The following is a 23,550-nucleotide window of genomic DNA, read 5'->3' as shown; positions in this document are numbered from 1 at the left end:
AATATCTTTTTGTTTTTTCCTAGACTTTCAATACCACCAATGTTACCCGTATGTGCCCAGATGCTAGGTGCCAGTTTGCCTTCTATGGAGGAGAAACCTATTACCACAAGTACCTGATCGTTTTCCAGATCTACAATGCCTTTATGTTCCTCTGGTTGGCCAACTTTGTCATCGCACTAGGTCAAGTGACTCTAGCTGGGGCATTTGCCTCTTACTACTGGGCCTTCAAAAAACCAGATGATATGCCAGCATTTCCGATTTTCTCTTCCTTGGGAAGAGCTCTCAGGTGAGCTACTAAGAGAATTGCTAAACTGGATATCTACTCAGCTGCTTTGATAGGCTATGGGCCACAGATAGACTTAACTGCAGGTGGGTTTGTTAGACTTATGAGTGAATTTGCACTATGTTTTATTTATTACAGGTACTTGTATAGCGCTTTACACATATACATATTGTACATCACATCAGTCCCTGCTCTCCAGGAGCTTACAATCTAATATATATATATATATATATATATATATATATGCGCAAATTTGGACAGGAGCCAATTAACCTGAGGAAAACCTGAGTACCCGCAGGCACAGGGAGAACATGCGAACTACTATATACAGTTGCAGGCATTTTACCGCATGGCAAGAGGTTTTATTGCATGGTAAAATGTCTGTCACCGCAGCGACACACAGGGAACAATTGTTTCCTATGTGTCCCATTCACACTGCAATGCAGCGCTGCACTACAATGCAGATATAATGCAATTTATCGCAGCGCATTGTGTTGAAGTGAACTGCAATGTAAGCCAACACGGCGCATAGAGGTGTCCTACATTGCAGTAAGTGTATGAGGTTTAACCATGCAGATGTTGGTGGGCTAAAATCTGACAAACCGCTATATACATAGTTGGAAAAACAAATTTTGTGAACTGAAATCTTTTCTTTGCTTTTTGCTTCTGATGCCTGTCTTAGTGTCACAGGAAAGCAAAACGCCTACTACCATCATTCCTAAGAGGGCAGCTTTAGCTGAAAATTATAGGAGGCTTTAGTTCCACTCTAATCAAGACTGTAACACTGTTGGAACGGTCTTTCAGTTTGCAGGTATCCTCAGCCTAGCTTTTGGCATACTGTGTCTAGACCTGGCTGGACTGGATGTGGCAGGGATAGCCTGGAAGCGGCCTTTAAGCATTGGGTTCTGTGTAGGAGGCTTTCCAGACTCTATTCTGGTGAAAACAAATTTAGACTTTGAGTATATTCCAGGTCCAGAACCTGTCAGTGAAATGGACTTGGTAAACAGAAGTCTTGTCACCTGGTCAACGTCCTGGAATTTTGGGCACTATGGCTCTTTGCAGCATGGAACCATCCTGCTGTAAGGTCATCCAATCCATATTGTTGATCGATACTATGTCAGTGGTGTACATCAGTTATGGCGGTCGTGTACATACATCATCTGGGAGGAACCAGAAGTTTTGTCACTGACACAAACGGCTCCTATCCTGGGTGGCACTTCAAATTACAGCTTTGTCGGCATGTACATTTTCCAGGTATGGGCACTTGGCTGGCAGGTTACCTTTACCGAGAGCCCCTGGACCTAGGATGTAGGCCCTTCACCTGGATGTGTTCCGGTACCTGTTTCAGAAGTGGGGGATACAAAATATGAGCCTCTTGGGCCTGGCGAAGGTGCTATGCCAACCTGGCAAGACTCCTGGCAGATGCTCCCTGAACTGCTGGTTCGTCCTGATCTTCTGTCTGAAGAATCCTGGCCCAAGCCCTAAAGATCCTGCTTAACGGTTGCTAGCTTTAGAAGCATGGCTTTTAAAAAGCAGGTTGGTTCTGAGGGACAGGGACATAATCTAAATCTGTGATTCCTATGATGCTAAAAGCTAGAAAGTCTATTTATCGCATGGTCTAGCATTGTGGAAACCATATTTCAGTTGGTGTGAGCCTCAAGACTTCCTCCATGGAATGAATCCTCTTTCCTTAAGTTATATCTGGACAGTGTTTTGGCTCTCATCTTAATCAAGGAGTGGTAAACCAGATCCTTAATAGAGCTCTTTTGTAAATGGGGTGTATAAAGAACACAGAGCATGGCTCAGGAGTGAGCATGCACGAGTGCTCTCATAGCAAATGGATAGCTATGAGGGCACTCTGTGGGCATGAGGGGCCAGGAGCATCAGCAAGGGACCCGAGATGTGTCAGAACGTCTATCTAGTAACACATGTTAAAGGTCAGGATACATTAAAATAAATCCAATGCATTAGTTCTATTGGGTAAAAGAACAATTGTATTTTATGACCAGGGGCGGACTGACAACTCATGGAGCCCCCGGGCAAAAGGGGATCATGGGGCCCCTGTGTCCTTCCCCAAACTCAAAAAAGCCTATGAAAAAGGTACCAGGGGCATCTCATGGGGCCCCCTACTGACCCCGGGCCCTCGGGCAGTGCCCGAGTTTCCAAATGATCATTCCTCCCCTGTTTATGACCAATTAGACTCAATTTATTAAGCTGTGAAGCATTTGTTAGCCAGAATGATTGATTATTTTCAGCCATACAACTGGTATTTTTAACTGCTGTTGGCTGTCATTCCGAAAAATGAGTCATGGCAAATAACCATCTTTATAGCTTGGTGCATTGAGCTCATTAACCCTATCATCAATCTTTCCAGGGATATGAAGCAAGTGGAAACTTAACCTCTTGGTGATACTTTTCTTCCTTTTTTTTTTTTTTTTTTCTTTTTTCTTTTTCTCTGCTCCTAAAGTTGTCATGACAGGCCCAAGCTGTTTTATATGCTATTCTGTTTACAGTTGGCTTGTCGGTGATTGCACTGTACCTGCAGACAGGGGATGAGAACAAGGAAGGTATCTGCCTTCGTACTATGGTGGGGTACACACTATGAGAAAATCAGAAGAAAATTCTGTATGAGGCACGGTTGTTCTATTTCATATTGTGCGTACAAAACACATCCGATTGTGAATTTCCACAGGGGCATACTCCAAAATTTGTTCTCGTACGTGAACAGAACGAACGATTTGCGTTTTAATGTGAACGGTTTTCATACAGTTTAAGAATCAGATATGAAAGACTGTGTGTGCATGATCAGAAACTATAAACCACAAAAAAAAGCCTGTCATATGAGAATTTTTGTACAATTTGTCCATTTTTCCTCACTAGCAGATTGTAACCGAGGATGTACTATCGTTCTTGTCTGATTTCCTTATAGTGTGTACCGGGTTAACAACAAAGTGTCGATTTCTCGACTGCACTCCAATGTTATCAGTGGAGATCATAATCTGTTAAAAGTTGGTTTGACTCAGTCCTAAACATCAAACCCCCCCCCCCCCATGCCATGTTCTTTCTGACAGCCAATCGGAGAAAACCATGTACAGGTAGAGGGATCCTGGTGCTTTCCTTATTGGCCCTTTTCTGGAAGTGTATTCTCTGCACCATAGTTTAATGTACCGCTTCTAGCCGTTGTGATCTCCTTTTATGTTGTGAGCGCAGTGCAGCATACAAAAATATTTCAAAAGCTCCTGTCATTGAAAATATTGAATCCTGTAAGTATTTGGAGCCGTCTAAGTTCTTAATGCTCCTTGCATTATCCTGGGCTTTCCAACCAAGATGGCTGAAGATGCCAAACGTTGAAGACAAAGATTGGGCGAAGATGTCTGTGTTTGATGCTCGTGGGCATCACCTGGAGGGGAGTATAGAAAACTTTAGATCTGTATTTAAAGGATTATTATTATTATACAGGATTTATATAGTGTCAGCGGTTTGCTCAGCGCTTTACAATATAACGGGAGACAATACAGCAACAATACAGTTCAATACAAGAGGGATAGGAGGGCCTGATCCTTGGAGCTTACAATCTAGGAATAATTCATCTTTACCAAAAAACTGCATATGTGGGTAAGGAGCGCCGCTAGATAAACACTGTACAGCTTCAACTAAAGTTAAGTACCTTTTGCTATAGATACAGGCCACAGGTGGCAAACACAAGGCCCACGGGCCGTATCCAGCCCACCAGGCCTAGTCATGTGGCCCGCACACCGGCTGCCACTCCCTGTACTCCCGATCTGCTTTCCACTGCCATGGAACGGGTCTCCTTGGCAACAGGAGTAAGCACTTCCTGCTGTCTTGTCCTCAGTCTCCCCAGTGCATTGGCTCGGTGTAGCTGATCACATGCACGGTTGATCCAGCATAGCCTATCAGTGACGGAGGTAACTGATGGATCCGGCGGCTGTGTGTTCTTCTAATCTATATATCCAGTGGCTGCGTTCTGAAGGCGGACTTTTTTGGCTGCACTCAATAGTGGCCATGAAGAGGGGCACTCTTGTAAATGCCATCTTACATCAAGTAGGAGAGAGCGCTGATGTGAGGTTTGCATTGGGGGAGGGGAGGGTGGAGGTGCAGTGAGGATTGTGGAGGAAGATGTGTGGGGATGGGGGCAGAGTGGTGGGTGCAGAGGTCAGAATCCAGGAGGAAGGGTGAAAATGAGATGTTGCACATAGCTCATTATTGAATCCTGCACTCTGTACGTAGCGCACTCCTGAGCCCTGCACTCTGTACGTAGCGCACTCCTGAGCCCTGCACTCTGTACGTAGCGCACTCCTGAGCCCTGCACTCTGTACGTAGCGCACTCCTGAGCCCTGCACTCTGTACGTAGCGCACTCCTGAGCCCTGCACTCTGTACGTAGCGCACTCCTGAGCCCTGCTCTCTGGACGTAGCGCACTCCTGAGCCCTGCTCTCTGGACGTAGCGCACTCCTGAGCCCTGCTCTCTGGACGTAGCGCACTCCTGAGCCCTGCTCTCTGGACGTAGCGCACTCCTGAGCCCTGCTCTCTGGACGTAGCGCACTCCTGAGCCCTGCTCTCTGGACGTAGCGCACTCCTGAGCCCTGCACTCTGGACGTAGCGCACTCCTGAGCCCTGCACTCTGGACGTAGCGCACTCCTGAGCTCTGGAGTAGCGCACTCCTGAGCCCTGCACTCTGGATGTAGCGCACTCCTGAACTCTGTACATCAGGATTACGTTACATCCAGAGCGCAGGGTTCAGGATTACATGGCATAATCCTGAACTCTGCACTCTATATCCAGCGTGGCCCTTTGAGGGCAGCCAAACTGCTGATGTTGGCCGCAATTAAATTGTTTGACACAACTGGTATAGGCCATTTCCCGCCCAATGCCTGACAAAAAAATTTCCACAGTTGAAATCATCCCATCCTGCCTTGTTACTAAGCCCTAGCTAAAACCCCTCCCTTGCTCCTGTGGGGGTGAGCAGGAACAGCTGGGAGTCTCTTGGCAACACCCTAGCAACAAGCCAGGACAGAATGATTCCATCTGTGGGAGTTGTCGGCTAGGCTTCAGCAGTTATATAAATATCCTGCAGCTATAGTAAGTGCGTTTATCCAACTTTAGTCAGAGCTGCTCAGTTTGCTTTTATCTACAGGTGCGCCTTACCTGGATAGGCAATTTTTTGGTAAAATTGAACTGACCCTTTTAAGCTAAGCCCATTGATTTTAACGGTTTTTAAAAATGTTTGCATTCAAGGAGGTTTGCTTGGGTTCTCAGTTGAACTATTTAAAAAATAGCTGGTGTCATAATTGATCACATGTGTAGCACCTTCACAACTGCCGGTCAGAGAGAAGATGGCACCTTCCTTGGCTGTGATTGATTTATTAGAGTTTTTAGTTCTGCTTTAAATTTAAATGTATCCTGTATAGAGATTCTGGAAGGAAGTCATGAATGGTTTTCAGTTTATTTGTGTATACAGTAATGTCCCTTTTTACATGAAGCTATAAAAGGTTTTTATTGTTTTTCAGGTATCACACTGGGTCACTGGCATTTGGTTCTCTTATACTCGCAATTGTGCAGCTCATCAGGATCATGCTGGAGTATCTTGACCACAAGCTGAAAGGTGAGGCTACACACATGGGCACATGACCCACAGCTCAGCAATGCTCTTCTGATTGGCTGGGCTCTAACTGTGACTCAGCAGGGAGGGGGCATGTCCGTTGCTGTAGAAGGGCCGCTGATTCCACACTGGAAACGGCAGTTTTCTCTGTGGCTGAACATTGAGTGAAGAGGAGTTTGAATTTGCCTGGGGAGCAATTTAAAGACAAAAATGACGATTTGTTTCAGCTTTTGGAACAGAATTATTTTTCTACCCATTTTATTTATTTTTTAAACTTCTATTGGCCTAAGACTATCTAAACCCAAAACCTAAACCATAATAAATATATATATATATATATATATATATATAATACATATACGGCAGCCAGACTCCTCCACCTTACCAACCGCTCCATTTCCGCCACCCCCCTCTGCCAATCCCTCCACTGGCTTCCGATTGCACAACGGATCAATTTCAAAATCCTAACACTGACGTACAAAGCCGTCCACCATACTGCCCCAAATTACATCACCGACCTGATATCCAAGTACCACCCAACATGCACACTCCACTCCTCACAAGACCTCCTTCTCTCTAGTTCCCTGGTCTCCTCCTCCCATGCCCGCCTCCAGGATTTCTCCAGGGTGTCACCCATCCTCTGGAACTCCCTGCCCCAACTCATCAGACTATCACCTACTCTCCTCTCCTCTCCTTTTAGGCGCACCCTGAAATCCCACCTCTTCAGGGAACCCGCCCCCTGCTAATTTCCGACCTTTTCCACTCTTCCTATCACTCCATCCCCCACAGCTATCTCCTCCTGTGCCACCATCCCCTCCCTCCTAGATTGTAAGCTCCAAAGAGCAGGGCCCTCGAACCCCTCGTGTATCGCGTTGTATTGTCGCATGTTCTGTCTCCCTTTACAATGTACAGCGCTGAGCGAACTGTTGGCAGTTTTATAAATACTGCATAATAAATATATATATAATTTTTTTTTTTTTTTTAATTCTATACCTGCACTTTTGTGACTATCACCCCTTAGCAGTTGCTAATAATACCTTCCTGGAAACAAAGTGTAAAATTTTAAAGTGGAACTTTACCAATATCAGTTGGATAACAAATCATGTTCTTTAACAAAATAACATACATTTCAGATTAAGAAGTATGATACCAAAATTGTGTGTGCTGTATATTCTCACCAGCATTGCGCTCGTTAGTTCTTGGTGGAGGCTGCCATTTTCCTGAAGCATAGAGCACTTCCATATTAAAAAAAAAAAAAAAAAACCTCTCCTCTCCTTAGTCTCAAAAACTGTCATTTTCTGCAATTAAAAAGTGTGCATTTCCAGCATTGATCGTATGTATGTCTTGGCTCAGCTAGAGAGGAAGGCTGACAGAAGCTGTACAGTGCTCCATCTCATAGCACTGTTGCTGCCAAGGAGAAAGGAGAGCATATCGGGGACACATACTCATCAGACATGGCATTATGATAAAACGCACACACATAGTATTATGATAATACACACACCCACACCAGCCATAACATTATGGCCACCCACAATATATCAAGGCATGGACTCCGCTAGACTTCTGACGATGTGCTGTGGTGTATGTCACCAACCAATGGGTAGCAGATCCTTTTAGTCCTGCAAGTTGCGAGTTGGGTTCTCCATATATTGGACTTGATTTTTCAGCACATCCCACAGATTCTCGATTAAATTGAGACCTGGAGAATTTGGAGGCCAAGTCAACAACTCTACCAGGGATTCCCTTACTTTGGAATGATTTCCTCTCACTTCTGTTTTGGCTATAGGATAGGAAATTTCTCCTATGGGACACAGATGGCAAAAAACTGACGGGTTATATTGCTTTTACTCTTTTCAAAATGAAGAAAATGTCTTAGTTCTAGTCAGGGCTTTTTTTTTTCTCAGTGACTTGGTGCAGGAACTCCCCTCCCCTGAGTCATCCCTTGTTTCTTCCCCATACCCACCTCCAAGCACCATCCCTTGGTTCAACTCCCCCATCCAGCTCCAAGCACAGAACATCCCCCCCCTCAGCAACAATAGACACCCCACTTAAAATCCCCTCCAATAGTTCACCAAACTGCCTAAACCAACCCTCCAGTACACCCCAGCACGCCTTGTCATTACATAAATTCAGTGCAGTTCCTGCTGAAAAACAGCCCTGGTTCTAAAGGGGGGGGGGGACAAAAACTGCAGCGATAAGACAACTGCCACTGACAGAGGCCAATTCCTGCTCTGCACACAGTGGTTCTACCTTACTGTTCGCCTCGCATCGTAATTGTCCCTGTGTGGTTCCTATTTTAACACAGCAATTGTTAATCAAGAAGGTCAGCAACCACTGACTTATCTGAAAATCCCAACATTTAAATACAATTTAAAGGAAAAAAAATAACAAGCGAATATAATTTGTCAGAAATGTATTTTAGGGCAAGCCCTGCAAACCCCCCCCCCCCCCCCCAACTTTTACTTTTAAATGATGATACTGTTTCCAATGATACTTAATCGAATTCACATTTTCTTTTATTCCAGGGGCGGATAATAAGTGTGCTCACTTCCTCCTATGTTGCCTGAAGTGCTGCTTCTGGTGTCTGGAGAAGTTCATAAAGTTCTTGAACAGGAACGCCTACATCATGGTGAGTACGGGGAGGGTGTGGGCTTAATGACCTATGAGGACCATGGTACTACAGACATTCAGGCCTAGGCTTCAGCTCGGCTCCATGAAGCCAAGAAAACAGTTACTGTCCATCTCGCAGCCTGCGATATCTTCTGAAATAAGAGATGGCAATTTCAGGAGTATTGTTCACAACATTCGTAGCTACCGCCACCCTGGAGCTGCAGGACTATGGTTGGTAATGATTTCACCACCCTGGAGCTGCAGGACTATGGTTGGTGAGGATTTCAAGTCGTATGCTATATCGGTTTTATGAAGATGAAGGAAAGTGGTATTGGGGAGAAATAGAGGCTGCCTTTGTTTACCACCTTCTGAAAATACTGGCCCCCTAGCTCTCTAGCTGAAATTCAGAAACTTTGACTTAACTATGCTGTTAGGAGAGCGTCGCTTTACCACCCGCGCAACCCAGGTACGCATATATGTGGCCTCACTGATAAAGACCCACTTCTGCGAGGCCGCATATGGTCGGCGCCAAGTGGTTAAAGCAGAGTGTTTACGTTGAAAGGTCTAAAATGGCTGATGTTGTGGGAGAAGTATGGAGAAATGCTAGATGATGACTGTCATGCTGATCACTGGCTTCAGTATCCAGGACACCCATGCAGATCAGGAATTCTGACTTCCTTTGCAGGATGCTGACTCCAGGTCAGCTACTCCAAAAGTATGGGAGACAAATGGCCAATCTGCTAGTATTTTCAGGAAGTTCGCAATGGTAGTCCACCCATAATAAAGAGAAGATTGCATGGGGCCCTTGCTATGTTTTCCCTGAGTCACAGAAGAGTTTAGCCACAACCCTGTGTTTGCCCTATGACAGTGGTCTCCAAGCTGCGGCCCGGGGGCCAGATGTGGCACTTCACTTGCTTTTATCCAGCCCTTGGGGCACTGTTACAGTGTGACACTATTCCTTCCACTGACGTCAACACCAGGGCATAGTTCCTGTCACTGATACCAACAATAGGGCGTTATTCCTACCAATGACCCCAACAATGGGGCACCAACGGCTGAGCACTTTTCTTCCCACGGACACCAATGATGGGGCACTATTCCTTCCTCTGATACTTACAATGTGGCAATATTCCTTCCACTAATACCAATGATGGGGCATTGTTTACTCCCAATGACCCCAGTGCATTTTCTACTTTCATTGGCCACAGTCTGGCCCCCTCAGTTTAAAGCAACATAAACTGGCCCTTTGTTTAATATCTTTGTAGACCCCTACCCAATGAGAATGAAATGTCTTACTTCTTACAGATCGCTATATATGGAACCAACTTCTGCACATCTGCTCGGAACGCCTTCTTCTTGCTAATGAGAAACATCATCCGGTAAGTCTGCGATTGGTTTATTAGATGTTGAAGATCATTCATCAGATAACAAAAAATGTTTAATATCCAGTAAGCCAGTGTTTGATGTGTTCCTTTTTGCATTGGACTTCAACTCAAGGATGACTTCTGTAGGATGACTTCTGTAGTATTCTTTAGAGATGTGCATGACGGAAACATGTAATTGAAGCCTGAATAGGATGAACATCTGTGTTACCCAGAGCAAAGTTATTTAGAAGTAACAAAATAATCTGTTTGTTATAGGATACAGACACACATTTCATTTTCTTCCTTTTTGCCCTTTTCTGTTTTTCTTTTTTGTTTTTTTTTCTTCCAAACTCTCTGCGCTCTGAAGGTTGGACTGCCTGCCCTCTCTATTTAGTACTTCTCTTTTACTCTCTTTCCAGTGTTGCAGTCCTTGATAAAGTTACAGACTTCCTTCTGTTCCTGGGGAAATTGCTGGTAGTTGGCTGTGTTGGTAAGTAGAATTTAAAAATGTATATTTGAAAGCTGAACCCACTCAGAATCTGTATCTGCTGCTACCTTTTTACATTTCTCAGCCACTATAAGCAAGACCTCCTGTTCCTCTCTGTGTCCATTTCCACAAGGCTGTAGAGAAGATGTCACAATCCCATGGAGAAACAATTGGGGTACCATGACAATATGACTTGGCTTTAAGCACAGAACCATTGGATGTAGCTGGGATTTCAGGTGGGGAGATATCACCAATGGTGTCCTCAGAAAATATAATGGGCCAGCCAGTGACCTAAACTGCCAACATCCATGCAGAATTGTGATATTGGTTTTAGATGGACTGGCCCTTTTGCTAGTGTAGGTGTGACCAGGGGCGGACTGACAACTCATGGGGCCCCCGGGCAATAGGGGATCATGGGGCCCCTGTGTCCTTGCCCAAACTCAAAAAAGCCTATGAAAAAGGTACCAGGGGCATCTCGTGGGGCCTCCTACTGACCCCGGGCCCTCGGGCAGTGCCCAAGTTTCCAAATGGTCAGTCCGCCCCTGGGTGTGACCTGAATACTCACAATATAGGTTGTGTTGGTATTGGTGTGTCATTTGGTTCAGTGCTTCTCAGAATTTGTTAATGTTTTAAGACTTATTCGGTAAAGCAGCAAAGTATTTTGTTAATCAGAAATCATCTCTTGCTTTATGGGGTCATGCATTCATCACACGGCTGTTCATGTTATGGACTAACATTCATAAGGTGAGGATATAGATTTAAAAAAACAAAATGTAGAAGATGACACAGGGTTTGACCAAAGAGGTTGCTTTTAGGTCTATAATCCAACTGGAATGGAATTAAAGTGGAAGAGTACATTGATAGGTGCATCTAGTCTGCAGGTGGCCTATAATTTCCTAACCTGTATCAACCCACTTCTGTATTCCCATTAATGTGTACAGGGAAAAAGCAGTTCTGGCCCAAATAAAATTGAAAATAAGTGATACAAGTCCATGTAATAATTATAATAATATAATTTTATTTTTTTTTACTTATTTATTATACACTAGATACAATGACAGAATTACAAGTATATTTAGAAAGCAATGAATGCAAAAAAAGTTTTCTTTACATTCTACAATATAAAAATATCAGCATATTCTGCATCACAAACACACGTGTTTATTGTGTCCATATTGTTATTTGTGTAGTTTTCATGCACGGTTTTTAATTCTGAGTATGTGGAGGCGGATGTGTTTTTTCTCATTACATCAGCAGGCTTTGCTTCCTGTTAACTCTCCTTTTTCACCGATAAGGTTGGTTTTATTGATAAAACGTAGATTACCCATCTACACAGGCACTTTACACTAAGCTATGATTTATGTTGAGCTGATACATACATACATACATACATACATACATACATACAAGATCCTTTCTCCTGCATTTTCTGTTCCTTCATTCACAAATGATTCACACTGATTTCTCCTTCCTTTTTCCTTGCAGGGATCCTTGCCTTCTTTTTCTTCACTCGCCGTATCCAGATTGTGCAAGACACTGCTCCAACTCTTAATTACTACTGGGTGCCTATCTTGGTGAGTATCGTAAAGAGTGTAAACTAGTCAACAGAATCCGTTTTTGCAGTTGAAGAGCAGTGTTTAAATAATGGAACACGGTGATTGCTACAAGCACTGCTGGGACAAGGTCATCTAGTGCCCAGGGCAAAGATGCCAAACTGACAAAAGGGCTTCTGAATACAGGATTGCTGCACTTGCAGGATGGAGGGGGATAGAGAGAACACAGCCTGCTTCACTGCCCGGCTCTCTCCACCTGTCCTTGGCACTCTCAGAGCTGCGCTGAGAGGAGTAGTGATGCCTCTGTCACTATTCCTGTCAACCTTGAAACGAAAGGAATGTGCCCCCCCCATTGATACCATAAATCATTGTGCCCAGAGCAACCACCCATTGTCCTGGCCCTGGCTACAAGCTTCAGTGTGTATTGTGTTTTTTAAAAGCACAACTGCCATCCATATCTAGCAGGACTTGGAATGTTCCTTATCTGTTTATTTGGGTTCCATTGAGCGTGCCCAAATTTGAATTGTTAGATGAGTAGTACCTCTGTCACTGTATATCCATAACTTTACATCCTCTCCTAAATACACCCGTATTTCTTTGTTTAGAAGCACAGCATTTCCGCTGAAAAAAGAAGCTTTGCTATATATTAGGGAGCATTTGTCTCTGCTGGGTTAATTACAATACATTGCTTAGATCACCTTTTTAGTTTCATGTGACCTGTACTGCGAGGAATATGTAGACTTACATTACCAAACCCTCCTTTTTGACAATGCTACTTGCCTAGCTATTGTGCAGAGTCACTAGAGTTGATTTACTAAAACTGGAGAGTGCAACATCTGGTGCAGCTGCGCATCAAAACCACTCTCCACTTCTAGTAAATCTTCCTCATTTGCTTTGGAACAAGTTCAAGTTCTGACTTCACTGGATGGACTTACTGGCCACCAAATGTGATGTATGCACTTACTGGCCAATAAGAAGGCACAGGAGGTGGGAGGAGGCTGCCAAAGGTAAAGATGGAATCTGTGGTCAATATTTGAAATAAAAAAGCAGTCACGGGTTTATGGTTCCACTGTGATTTGAGGAAAGAGCTACTGGAAGTGTCTGCTCTGTAGACAAAGGACAACTTAAGAAGCAAGGACAGACCCACAGGTTCACCAAAAAAAAAAAAAATTTTGCCTTTTTAGTTGTGCTTTAGAGTGGAGCAGGATTAGAACACTCATTAGATTTGTTTTTTTTTTTTTGTTTTTTTTTGCAGTCTGTGGTCCCCATTATGAAAATTCTCCCTCTCTATTTGTACTGTTTACCATTAATGAAAGTAAAAGAAAATCCCAAATTTTGGGTTGTCCCCTGAAAGTAATAGAAGGAAGTTTGTTTTTTTTTTTTTCTCTCCAAAGGGCTACTTCTGGTGACCTGGGGGACCCCAATGGATTCTCTTAGTTTGCAGGGTTTTCCTCTTACTTCTTGTTTTGGCTATGGGACAGGAAGTGAAGAGAAATCTCCCCAATGGGACACACATGGCAAAAAAATAGACTTACCGGGGTTATGACCCTCCTTCATCCTATCCAAAATGGGGGGAAAAAATAGTTTAGATTGTAAGCTTCAAAGAGCAGGGCCCTCCTAACCCTCTTGTATTGTTGCTGTATTGTCTCTCGTTATATTGTAAAGCGCTGAGCAAACTGTTGGCGTTATATAAATCCTGTATAATAGTAAAAGTTTTTGCCTAGAGTTCTACTTTAAGCATGCAAAGGTCAGGCTTATGCAAAAGCATGGTTCTAGAGTATGTTCTGCTCTGTATTTAATGTACAGATTTGGAGGTGTGCTCTTTACTGACTTTTTTTAATGCAACTTGATATTATTTTGTACTGGGAGGGGTAGTACTAGAAGACATTTAATTTTGTGCAGCAGTGCTCATGAACAGGCAAGGAACATTCTGACAGGAGGAGAGATCAGAGTGAGCAGGGGGATTTCTCATCACTGTGAGCTGCTGTACTTTTACTGTCTCTAGGGACAGAAATGTGGCGGAGCTGTATTGTTTACCTGCAGTGGATCACCAGATTAGTGCAAATTTTAGAAATGATGGAGAAATACTAATCCTTTTGCAGGTAAATAGGGCTTATATGTTGATATCAACAATTAAGCGGTTTGCCTGGCGTTGCAGCTTTAATACTGATATAGGTTCATCCTTTCATTGTAATACTCTGTTCAAACTTTACCAAAAAGAATATACACATTTAATATATAATTTATTATACAGTATTTATAAAGCGCCAATAGTTCGCTCAGCGCTGTACATTACAGAGGGGGACAGAACATGTGACAGAACAATACCAATACAATGCAAAACATGAGGGGATTGAGGGCCCTGCTCTTTCGAGCTTACAATCTAGGAGATATATATATTTATTTTCTATTGAAAAATGCTCTAGGTTGATTCAAGACTGTAAATAATCATATTCCTTGGGTAGAAATTGAAGATGGAAGTCATAAATTATTTTTAAATATTTAAACCTTTTACGTGTCATTTCTGGCTGCTAATGAGACTCTCCTCTCACTACAGACAGTGATTATTGGCTCTTATCTGATCGCACATGGTTTCTTCAGTGTGTACGGCATGTGTGTGGACACGCTCTTCTTGTGTTTCTGTAAGTATTTTGGTCTGTGCAATTCTTTTTTTAAAACCTATATAAGGGGTGGATGTGGGCGATGGAGCCCTATAAGCTTGCAGTCTAACAATTTCTGTCCACCACTTTTAATTGGGTGAACTCCATTGACAGCCCTGCCCCAAGTTACTGACTCTTCCATGTTGACCTTGGAATGGGCCCTCCAGCAGAGATATGATATTGGCACCTGTTTGGATGGCTTCAGTCCTTTTTGGTTCTGGGCCTCTTGGCTGTTGATAACCTTCGGTCACAGGGGGTGTACAGCACACAAGAGTGGATACATGTCTTCTGTTGAGTGAGTCTCAATGGATATACTGTATGTGTAGTTACCTGTACACATGCAGGACTCTACATACTGTACGTACATACATACACAAGAGGATCTACCACCTAGATTTCATTAAGTGCTACATGGAGAGGCCTAATTGAAGGAATGGGTTGTCTCTGAGTGAGAGGTCTTTATCCTATCCTGTACTAATCATGTTTTCTTTCTTCCATTTTTTTTCCACTTTTATCTAATCCCAAAATCCTGCTTGGTATACCCTACCTTTCCTGCTGTGCCTACACCCCCCATTGACTCTTTCGTTATTGTCCTTCACCCTGCTTGATGTCCACCTTCTCACTGGCCCACCTTCTCACTGGCCCACCTTACTTTTTCTTCTCTCTCTGTCTCCTGCCATGCCCTTTTCTTTCCTGACTTGCCTTGCACCCTTTAACTGGTTTGCTCTGAACCTTGTAACCCTCATATTGCTGGTCTTGTTTGACACTGCCCCACTCTCCTTCAACCGCTCTTCTCCCCATTTCCTGCACCTCATTAACCTGTTCGCATGATTCATCACTCCGCTTTATTCTCCACTCCACCTTGTCTGCTACCCTTCCCTTTTTTTCTTTTTTTTTTTTTCTGTTTCTCTATTCTTCCAATACTTGATGATGGGGCTACACACAACAAGGTGAAGACTTGGAGAGGAACGATGGCTCCCTGGAGCGGCCATACTACATGTCCCCGGAACTCAGCCACATTCTGCTCAAAAAAGATGCAGAACTACTAAAACCCAGCGAAAGCCAAAGCTGATGGGTCAAGGGTGACCAGGCTTGCCCTTCATTACTGAAACTAAACGGGTTCCAGTAACGTCTATATTTTCTTTGACTACTAATCCCTCTGCTGTACCTGGCAGAGAGAGCTGTGATTTGAGAACAGGGCACTTTGAGATGGCCCCACACCCATTGGTGTGCAACGGACTGTGGCCTTATATATGTCGGAGGTCTTCTGAAACCTCTTGGAAATTAAGGGTTAATCTCTGTTTACCTTGCTCCATGTGTATACAAAATACATTATATATGTATTCTACAGACACCCAGTGCCTTGTTTTAACTCTTGCATGACCTGCGTTCGCATTGAACCTAGTGCTCTTTGTATCTGTCAAAGCCTCTTTCCTTCCTTTTTCTTCCTAACTTGATTATGCCACGCTGCTCACTTGTTCCAATTCCCTCCTGCGCAGTGGAAGATCTGGAGCGCAACGATGGCTCGACTGAAAAACCCTATTTCATGTCCCCCAACCTGCAGAAATTGTTGAACAAGAAGAACAAAGACCAGACCGACAAATGACCTTCAGCGTTCGATCCCTTTTTTGCAATACCCATCTGACAATCCCTGAATTCCAGGCCAGATATGTACTGTACCCTATAGGCCTCCATCTTATCACATTAAGTTAAATCGTTTTTTTTTTCTCCAGAGTTCAGCAGTCATTTTTCTACCAGGCGTTGGAGAATGAATGCTAGAGTTTGACTGGTTAGTTCCCCCATTTTCCTGAACATGTTCTTACCTTGTTTTCATGAGTTTTATCGCCAAAGATTTGCTTTAAAGGAAACCTATGCTGAGAGAGCATGAAAGCTGTCACTGCAGACCTCTTCTGAAAATGCTGGTCACCTGGCTGTCCTGCTGGGCCAGTGGCCTCAATGCCTCAATGCTTAGTCAGTGACTCAGAACAAGTATGCAGATCAGGAGATCTGATATTTGTAGTCTGTGTGTCTGCTCCAAGTCAGTGACACCGCTGAACCAGAGATTGCCAAGCAACTAGTATTCTTAGCATGAAGTCAGCAATGATTGTCCTCATTTCTTCTTGTACAGGTGTCCTTTTATGGCCAATTCACTGAAATCACAGGTGGGTTAAAAAGTAAAACAATTAAGTCCTTGCCTTGTCAAGAATTTTTGAACTGTCCCTATTTTTTTATATCTTGTTGGAGGGCCTTTCTGACTTCTAGGTCCTGTAAGTTGTACTTTAGTTTCCCTGCTCTGGGTGTCAGGCCGATAAAATCTCTAAGCACGCAGGTATTTGTCAGTCTTAGTTTGCACATAGCTAGTTTAGAGCAATATATCTTTTGTTTACTTGCCAAAAGATTGGTAATTCTATTTAGCCAGTTTTGTGCATCGCAAAATCTGCAGGACCTTCCTTTCAGTGTCTCGTATAAAATCTAAGACTGGCTGAACAAAATAACAAATCCTTAGGCATATCAAACCTTACATATAAATGTAGTGCAGCAGTTTATTTAGTAGTTTACCTGGATTTCCATTTAGGCCAGTGGTTCTCAACCTTCCTAATGTCGCGACCCTATAATACAGTTCCTCATGTTGTGGTGACCCCCAACCATAAAATTATTTACCCGGTAATTATAATTCATGAAGTGTCGTTTTACCTCCAATACTGCTGCTTTCAGCACAGCAGCTGCTTTCAGCACAGCAGCTGCTTTCAACACAGTAGCTGCTTTCTACACATCAGAAATGTGTTTTCCAATGGTCTTAGGCGACCCCTGTGAAAGGGGCGTTCGACCCCCAAAGGGGTCACGACCCACAGGTTGAGAACCACTGATTTTAGAAGCACCTTTTTTTTTTTTTTTTTTTTTTTTTTTTTTTTTCCCCTCAACCATGGGAATGTCAAACACAGATCTTGGTGAGTGATGGCTGTAGCTTTACACAAGCTTTAGCAGGGTTAAAGCAGCCTTGGCATTGGCTTGTTCAAAGCTATAACCAACTCTCCAGATAATACTTGTATTATCTGGAAATAAAGGAAACTGTTCTTAGAAAAATATACAGGCTGCCATTACTGGACTACGTTGATGGGATCAAAGCCAGGGACAGCCAGGCAACTAGCATTAAGTCTGGCAACAAGCATGCACATTAGATGCAAGCCTTTTGTCTAAGGCTAGATTTACTTCCAACAAAGGTTGACACGCAGACTAGCCTTTACAAACAAAGACTGACAAATGCTCTTGCGTTTTAAGGGTGTAAAGGACAATCTCTGACACCTAAAGGGAGTAACACGTTTTGGCTTTCAGTGTGAGTCTGGGGGGAGTATGTATGCAAAAAATTGGTGGCCCCGATTTAATCTAGCTTAAAGCAGCACTTGGGGTATGTTAAAATGTGCTAAGGTGGCCTCTCAGGCAAGACTGTGGGGTTTGTTTACTGTGGGGCTCATTTCTGCATAGAAACCAATCAGCTTCTAACCTCAGCTTGTTCAATTGGCTTCCAGGTTTTATTGCCAAAGCTTGATTGGTTTCTATGCAGAAGGGAGCCTTCTTTTGCACTCTCCATCGTTAGTAAATAACCCCCTGCGTGTCATTTTAGCATGCCTTAGTACTGTAATACACACCTTCAGTGCTATTGCAGTGTAAATTGCAATAGATTGGGGCTCATATGTGCTTCACTCATCTGTTACCATGTGTGCCCATTATAATGACTGTGTCCTATCAAGTTTTACTGTTGAGCTATACCAAATATATGTTGTTTCTGGCATGGGGAGCGTTGGGTCCTGTGTCCACAGGCGTTTCATATCTAATGGGTTTCTTGTCCATGCAAGTCTATGGGAATTCAAAACTCATCAGAGACGCAAGCCTAAGGCCCCTTTCAGATGCGGCGGACCAGTCCGTAGATCCGCTTGCTCAGCAGGGGGATTTCTCTGCTGATCCCACTGAGCAAGTGGATGACAGGTCTGTGTCTGCTCCGCTGCTGCAGAGCGGACACAGACACGGCCCACTGTTTTTTCTATGGGGCGGTCTGATGGAAATGGACCGCCAGTCTGTTTCCATCTGACTGGTGGATGGGTGGGGAACGGATCCCAATCTGTCTGTTTTTCAGTGTACAGGATCAGATCGGTTGATGGCAGGTATCAACACACGTCCACTGACACCTGCCGCTCCAGAGAGAGCTATGGATTGTCCGATTGGACCGTCGGTGTGAAAGGAGACTAAAGCCTGTTGGTAAATAAGGGGTTGATTTACCAAAACTTGAGAGTGCAAAATCTGGTGCAGCTGTGACTGGTAGCCAATCAGCTTCTAACTTTAGCTTCTTCAATTAAGCTTTGACAAAAAAAAAAGTGCTGATTGGTTTCTAAGCATAGCTGCACCAGATTTTGCACTCTAGTTTTAGTAAATCAACCCCATAGTGTTGTGGATGTATAAACTGACTTGGTCATGTACCTTGTATCCACCTGTAGTGCTAAACTGGCCTCCCATGATGCAGTGCAATGGCAGCCATCTTTTATACTAACTCCCTGGCTCTAAGGCCCCCCCATAGCTTGGCCACCCACCAAGTGCTCAGTTCAAAGATATATTTATATGTAACTTTAACTGGATTGTCCATATTAAATGTTCTTGTTTTTATATATAAATAATTGCATGAGAAGCGTGTGGTTTTTGTATGTATATACAAATCTGTTACAGTCCGCAATGTTAACGGATACCAAATGTAATGGCATCCTTGCAGTTTGTACAAATTCGCCCTCTAAAATGTATGGTTATACGTTCAAACAATAAAAAGTTGTTTTTTTTTAAATGGCTTGTTGTACCTTTTTTGTATATTTGTACAGTTACAAGGTTACATAGTTAACAGAAAATGCACTTTTAGATGTTTTGTGTCATAGGAGATCAGGAATATGATTACCTTTTTAAATAAAGATGTTGGCTGCCTGCCTGGAATAATTAGTATATTTTTCTAGATATTACACAAGGGCTCTTAAAAGATATGTTCAAATAATGTAATATCCACAAAATACTTTACAACCTCCACAACTTCAAGAAGAAAATGTGGCGAGAGGCATCAATTCTTAATGTAATCTCCCTCCCGTTATATGGGAAAAACAAAATCATTGAAGAGTTTAACCACTTCACTACTGCCATAAAGTTTTTAAAATGTGTTTCGCAGGGTCAATTTAAAAATGGTGTTCTGTTTAAATCTTGTGCATGCCCCCAACACGCATACAAAACCTGGGATTGAGCAGTCATTAGTGCAGATCTCAGGCAAAAGGCACAGAGCCAATCTGAGTGGCTCTGTGCCTTATGATCACTCAGGTGTTAAAGGATAAGTTAATCTTTCATAACATGTTACACCGATATCCAGGGTTATATGTAACCTGTTCCGAAACGACCGGCCCCCGCTCCCCTTTTTTGACAGCTAGTGCGGGATCTTCTTCCCCTGCTGGCTATCACAATTAAAGGATAAGTTCATCTTTCGTAACATGTTACACCCATATTCAGGGCAATGTGTAACATGTTACGAAAGTACCGGCCCCCGCTCCCCTGTTTTTACAGGTAGTGGAGCATCTTCTTCCCCTGCTAGCTATCACAATTTTGAAAAAAAAAAAATAGGTGGCTGTGTGGAGCTCTGCTTGCCCAGCCGCATTACTCATTTCACAGTATTCTGTGAATGGGAAAGCTACAAGTTCTGACAGCCTGTACAGCTGTCGGTTAGTAGTTCTCAATGAACTACTACAATGCTGTTGAGCACTGTGGTAGTTCATTGATTCTTCCTATCAGTGTATCTGCTTGCCCATACGACGTACGAGCACACAGATACACTGACAGGTCTGCAGGAGTGCTGCATGGCACCAGAGATCTGCTGATCGCTGGTGCAGTGCTTTCCATCCTCCCAAAACAAAAAAACATAAATTAACTTTTTTTTTTTTTTTTTTTTTTTTTTTAACCTGCAAAAAATGTTCATTATTTTTTGACAAAAGGTGAACTAAAATAGTTTTATATAGATGACTGTTTTGCAAAAACTTTTTATATAGATACAAATGTGAACTTCTCCTTTAATATATGAGAGCCCTCAACTTCCTAAAGAGACATTCATGAATTAAAAGATTCTAGGGAGATGGGCAGTAGCCAGTTCCTGGTGGGTGGTGGTGGTGGGGGGCGATTAAGGGTGCATACACACTCAGTGACTACGTGTGGGAACCCCAGTGGGCAGCATTGAAAGCAATTGGAAGCTGCTGACACTCGCAGTTAATCACGCCCACTCGCATGTAATCGCTCAAGGAGTGATCGTATAGGAATGATGGGCCCTGGACGAAGTATATTAATGCCTTCACCTTCCTTGCCCTGCATGATAACCACTTCATTTCCATCTTCCCTATGTGTATGATCTGTACTTTATGCTGCGTCCCATCTAGTGCACCATTACTAAACACCAGGTTTTAACCCCATCATACTTTAAAAAAACATTGCAGTCACCTTGGGGTATTTACTTTCCATAAAGGGGTCATTTTGAGGTGTTTATACTTTCCAGGCAATTTTATTTGATATGTTTTATAACTGATAAAGGAAAACGTGTTTTTATTTTTTTTATTTATTTTAAAAAATAGAAACCCAGTGGTTATTAAAAACAACTAAAAGCTCTATTTGTATCCAAATGTAATGTTATCTAATTATTTTTTTTTTTATGTAGACCATGTGGCGTGACAGAGTAATTGTCAGTCAATCTACCATAGCACTGAAACTGGTCTGGAAATGAAGGGGTATATACACAAGCTAGTACTCTAGTGGTATATTCCGATATACATCTCATAGTGTTTGCTTTAGTTTGTCCCCAATAGCTTCTGGGACACAGCATCATGGCAGCATTGTCTTTGGAAAGCATCATTTTTCGGAGCACATACAGAGTACGCTCTCCAGCGGCTCAGCGATGCTGGGATAGGGAAAGAGAGTCCACTCTGCACGTTTTAGGAAAAGCTCTGTTTTTGAAAAGGAGAAGTGTACTGCCGTGCCACTGAGGACATGAGGCCTACAAGGTGTCAATGACATTACACTGTATTTTGAATTAAAAAAAAGGCACCAAGCATACTGGGGTCCCTTGTCTGTGTGGGCCATGAGGTGAAATATGCCTGTTTTTGGTGGTCTTCAAAAGTGGCACTTGCATAATGGCGGATTTTAACCACTTGCCTACTGGACACTTTCACCCCCTTCCTGCCCAGGCTCATTTTCAGCTTTTAGCGCTGTCACACTTTGAATGACAATTGCACGCTCATGCAACACTACCCATATGAAATTTTAATTTTTTTCACACAAAAAGAGCTTTCTTTTGGTGGTACTTAATCACCGCTGGGTGTTTTTATTTTTTGCACTATAAACATAAAAAGAGCAACAAATTTGAGGGAAAAAAAAGAAGAGTCTATTATAAAATTTTGCAAAGAGGTCATTTTTCTCCTTCAATGATGTGCGTTGATGAGGCGGCACTGATAGGCAGTACTGATAGACTGCACTTATGAGGTGGCACTGGTGGGCATTGAGGAGGCACTGATGTGTAGCAGTGATGGGCGACACTGACGGGTGGCACTTACTGATGGGTGGCACTGCAGGGCACTGATCACCAGTACCTACCCCTCTGCCAGCTGCTGGTTATCGGCAGTACTTTCCTCATGCTGTGACAGCGTGAGGAAAGTGCTGCCGATAACCGACAACTGTATTTACTCCGTGATCTGTTGTGTCATTGGACACAGCTGATCATGTGGTAAAAGACTGCTGTGATTGGCCTTTTACTTAATCACGTGATCAGCTGTGTCCGTAAGGACACAGCAATCATGGAGATTGCCGGGTGTGCACCCCTGTGTGCGCGCAGGGAGGGCGCGTTCTGGGAGGATGTCATATGCCAAGTGGTTAGACCATTGTTCATAAAGTGGAACTTTACCCATAACAACTTCCTAAAAAATATTCTTTAGCAAGGAACATACATTCCACATTAATAATTATGTTACCAAAATTAGTGTGTGCTGTAAATGGCCTCCAGCATTGTTCCTGGTGTTCCTTGTTTTGTTTTTTTTTTGTTTTTTTTCCTGGCTGGAGGCTGCCATTTTGCTGAAGCCCAGAGCCCCTGGCCAGCAGTAAATCTTTAGGCTGTCGGCACATTGGCCTCTACATTTTTCAGCAAAGTGCCAAAAAATAGAGCGCAACTGAGCATGTGCAGAGCAGGGTGAGCCCATGTATTACTGGATTTTAAATTGTTTAGGCACTTATTTGTAATGTTTTACATATCTATACCTGCAAAAGGGGCCAGCCTGAAGTGATCTAGCAGGACTTCGTGTTACTAAACAGTGAAATCAGTCTGTATATACAGTAAAGCATGCTGGTTATGCTCGCTGTGGAACCTAAGGGGTTAATCCTCTGCATTGTGTAAAACTAATCAGCCAGTTTGTATGCAGACGGAGATCAGAGAGTGTGGATGTGTCAAGAAGAGGCATCTATCCTCCTCCAAATGCAGCAAACTGTTTGCATCCATGAGCTGTGTGAATGTAAAATAATTAAAGCGGAGCTCCAGTCAAATCTGAGAGAAAAAAAAAAATCAGCAGCTACAGAAACTGTAGCTGCTGAGTTAAAAAAAAATCAGCCACTCACCTGTCCTAGGATCCAGCGGTGTCCTCGTTCCTGGTGCTGTCATCTTAAGTGTGGGCACCCTGCTATGACAGTTTGCGGCTTCACAGTTGGGTGCCCACAGGATTATTATACAGGATTTATATAGCGCCAACAGTTTGCTCAGCGCATTACAATATAACGATTCAGGTGTTTCAATCCCCTCCATGGCCACAGGTGTAGAAAATCATCCCCTAGGCATGCAGACTGCTTCTATAAAAATTTGTGAAAGAATGGGTCGCTCTAAGGAGCTCAGTGACTCCAAGCGTGGTCCCGGGATAGGTTGTCACCTGTG

The 23,550-nt window shown here is 43.2% G+C and overlaps 1 protein-coding gene across 3 annotated transcripts in view; it reads left to right on the top strand.

Annotated features, from left to right (window-relative positions):
• SLC44A2 (solute carrier family 44 member 2 (CTL2 blood group)) overlaps nucleotides 1–19,407 on the top strand; it is a 125,107-nt gene extending 105,700 nt beyond the window's left edge. For 2 of the 3 annotated variants that reach the window (XM_089662634.1, XM_089662635.1), the window contains exons 15-22: nucleotides 24–286; nucleotides 5,811–5,905; nucleotides 8,431–8,534; nucleotides 9,821–9,894; nucleotides 10,299–10,369; nucleotides 11,852–11,940; nucleotides 14,477–14,561; nucleotides 15,530–19,407. In XM_089662634.1, the coding sequence (XP_089518760.1) occupies nucleotides 24–286; nucleotides 5,811–5,905; nucleotides 8,431–8,534; nucleotides 9,821–9,894; nucleotides 10,299–10,369; nucleotides 11,852–11,940; nucleotides 14,477–14,561; nucleotides 15,530–15,651 (903 nt within the window). In that variant the 3' untranslated portion in view covers nucleotides 15,652–19,407. The remainder of the gene's footprint in view (nucleotides 1–23; nucleotides 287–5,810; nucleotides 5,906–8,430; nucleotides 8,535–9,820; nucleotides 9,895–10,298; nucleotides 10,370–11,851; nucleotides 11,941–14,476; nucleotides 14,562–15,529) is intronic. The other variant, XM_089662636.1, reaches the window with a different exon arrangement.
• The last annotated feature ends 4,143 nt before the right edge of the window (nucleotides 19,408–23,550 follow it).

The sequence above is a fragment of the Staurois parvus genome, unplaced genomic scaffold (genome assembly GCF_062004578.1).
Source record: "Staurois parvus isolate SC_StPar_1 unplaced genomic scaffold, SC_StPar_1.0 ptg001506l, whole genome shotgun sequence".
NCBI classification, from domain to species: domain Eukaryota; kingdom Metazoa; phylum Chordata; class Amphibia; order Anura; family Ranidae; genus Staurois; species Staurois parvus.
This window is presented reverse-complemented; position numbering and strand designations above follow the sequence as displayed.